This window comes from Aspergillus ruber, assembly GCF_000600275.1.
Source record: "Aspergillus ruber CBS 135680 unplaced genomic scaffold scaffold00095, whole genome shotgun sequence".
Lineage (NCBI taxonomy): Eukaryota > Fungi > Ascomycota > Eurotiomycetes > Eurotiales > Aspergillaceae > Aspergillus > Aspergillus ruber.
In genome coordinates this window covers 1-2,268 of record NW_024467391.1, presented here as the reverse complement: position 1 = coordinate 2,268, position 2,268 = coordinate 1, and the positions used below count along the sequence as shown (strand labels likewise).

Below are 2,268 nucleotides of genomic sequence, written 5' to 3'. Positions count from 1 at the left end.
TTTTTTTTTTTTTTTTTTTTTTCCCTTCATTAGCGGGCGTCCTTTCTTTTTTGACCCTCTCCTTCGCAGCGCCATGCCGTCTTTCGCCAACGACTATCATACCGCGACGCCTCCACCCGTGGACTCGCCCCAGGGGAAACCGCATGAAAAAGCCCCCGTTGGAAATACCTTCCTATGGACCAATAACTGGCCAAATGGCGATACTACTAGCCACCGTGACGCTGCCGCCCCCTCGACTGACCGTCTCGCCAATCTGAAGAATGCTAGTGCCTACTCCGTCAATGGCCACCGTTCTAGTATCAGTTCTTCCCACAACCGTGACCTGCCCCAGTCCAAGGATGGCAGTATGTATTCTCAGGGCAATGGATCCGCGCGTGATCCCCGCGATACCGGTCGTCCTTCGACCACGTTAGACCGTGATATCATCGCCGGCGCTGGTTCAGGGGCCGGGTCAGCGGCAGCGTCCATCTCCAGTCAGCAGTTCATGGGGACATCGCAGAGTTCCCGTTCGCTCTATAATGGGAGACCAACCGTTAACGGGGACCACACCCCTCGACCCTCTGTCGACCAACTCGTCGCTTCTGATTGTGTTGCGAATACTTCCATGTCCGCCTTGTCAAGCTCTCAACCCGAAGAAAGCTTCGGTCGTCTCTCTTCAGATCCCGGTCGGTTATCGCCTAGGACTACTAGTCCACATCGCTACTCTTCGCCTCCGATCCCCACCGGAATCGATGGCGCTGCTAGCGGCAATCCACCGCAATCCCCAACACAACAGCAACAACAAGACCAGAGTTCGTTACGACATCGACATACACTCCAGGTTCCACGGTCCGCTAGCGCTCGCCGGAATAGTCGTGATCATTCCGAAGATACGGCACAAAGCAGCGGTCGGCTATCCCCGACGGCTGGTATCCGTCGGACTTCTATGAGCCTTGCCCGTCGAACCACCCGAACGAACCACTCTGACTCGATCGCAGATGAGTCCATCCCTGATGAAGATGCTGCCCGTTACGCAGAAGCTATCAAGCAGCGCAGAGCGTCCAGGCGCCGGCGTCGCGATGACGACGATGATGACCGGGTCATCGTAGGAACCAAGGTGGACCAGAATCATGTCAATTGGGTCACAGCGTATAACATGTTGACTGGTATCCGATTCACGGTATCGCGAATCAATGCCAAATTGGAACGTGAACTCACCCCGGCAGATTTTGAAGCAAAGCATAAATTCTCCTTTGACATGTATGTTTCGCTTTTGATGTTTTGTATTACCTCTTGTACCCCGATATTGACGACAATGTTAGCACCGGAAATGAGTTGGTCCCGTCGGCCAAGTATGACTTCAAGTTCAAGGATTACGCTCCTTGGGTCTTTCGAAGCCTGCGAGCCAAGTTTCGCATTGATCCTGCTGATTATCTCATGTCCCTCACAAGCAAATATATCCTCTCTGAATTGGGATCTCCAGGAAAGAGTGGTAGCTTTTTCTACTTCTCGCGAGATTACAAGTATATCATCAAGACCATCCACCACGCTGAACATAAGCTGCTGCGCAGGATCCTACCCGAGTATTATAAGCATGTGGAGAAGAACCCGAACACGCTGATCTCTCAATTCTACGGTTTGCATCGTGTCAAGATGGCATATGGCCGCAAAATCCACTTTGTGGTTATGAACAACCTCTTCCCGCCTCACCGTGACATTCACCAGACCTTCGATTTGAAGGGATCGACCATTGGTCGAGATCTCCACGAATCCGACCTGGAAAAGAACCCACGAGCGACTCTCAAGGATTTGAACTGGGTCCGCCGCAGCCGCCATATCGAGTGCGGTCCTTCTAAACAGGAGTTCTTTATTGCCCAGCTGCAGCGCGATGTCGAGTTGTTGAAGAGACTTAAGATTATGGATTACTCGCTGTTGGTGGGAATTCATGACTTGGATCGAGGCAATGAGGAGAAACTCCGTGACAAAACATTACAGGTTTTCCAACCCGGAGGTGACCAGGAGGATTCCTCTCAGAATATGCTCATGCGAACGCCGTCTAAGTTGGAAAGTGAGCGCAAAGCTCGTGAGCTGCGCATGTTGATCAAGCGGGAGCGCCCAGTACCCCTTGACAAGGCGGCTGCGAAGATGCCAGAGGAGATTCTCGACGAACGGAAATACCATGTGTTCTACGCTGACGACGGGGGATTCCGTGCTACCCATGAAAATGGGGCCCCGGGCGAAGAGATTTATTATCTCGGAATTATTGACTGTTTGACTCATGTGAGTTTT

The 2,268-nt window shown here is 52.2% G+C and overlaps 1 protein-coding gene across 1 annotated transcript; it reads left to right on the top strand.

Moving 5' to 3' along the window:
- Positions 1–1,784, top strand: EURHEDRAFT_373186 (uncharacterized protein). The gene has a single exon (XM_040778517.1). The coding sequence runs from the start codon at positions 74–76 to the stop codon at positions 1,598–1,600; it is 1,527 nt and encodes a 508-aa protein (XP_040633595.1). The 5' UTR covers positions 1–73; the 3' UTR covers positions 1,601–1,784.
- Positions 1,785–2,268: the final 484 nt, after the last annotated feature.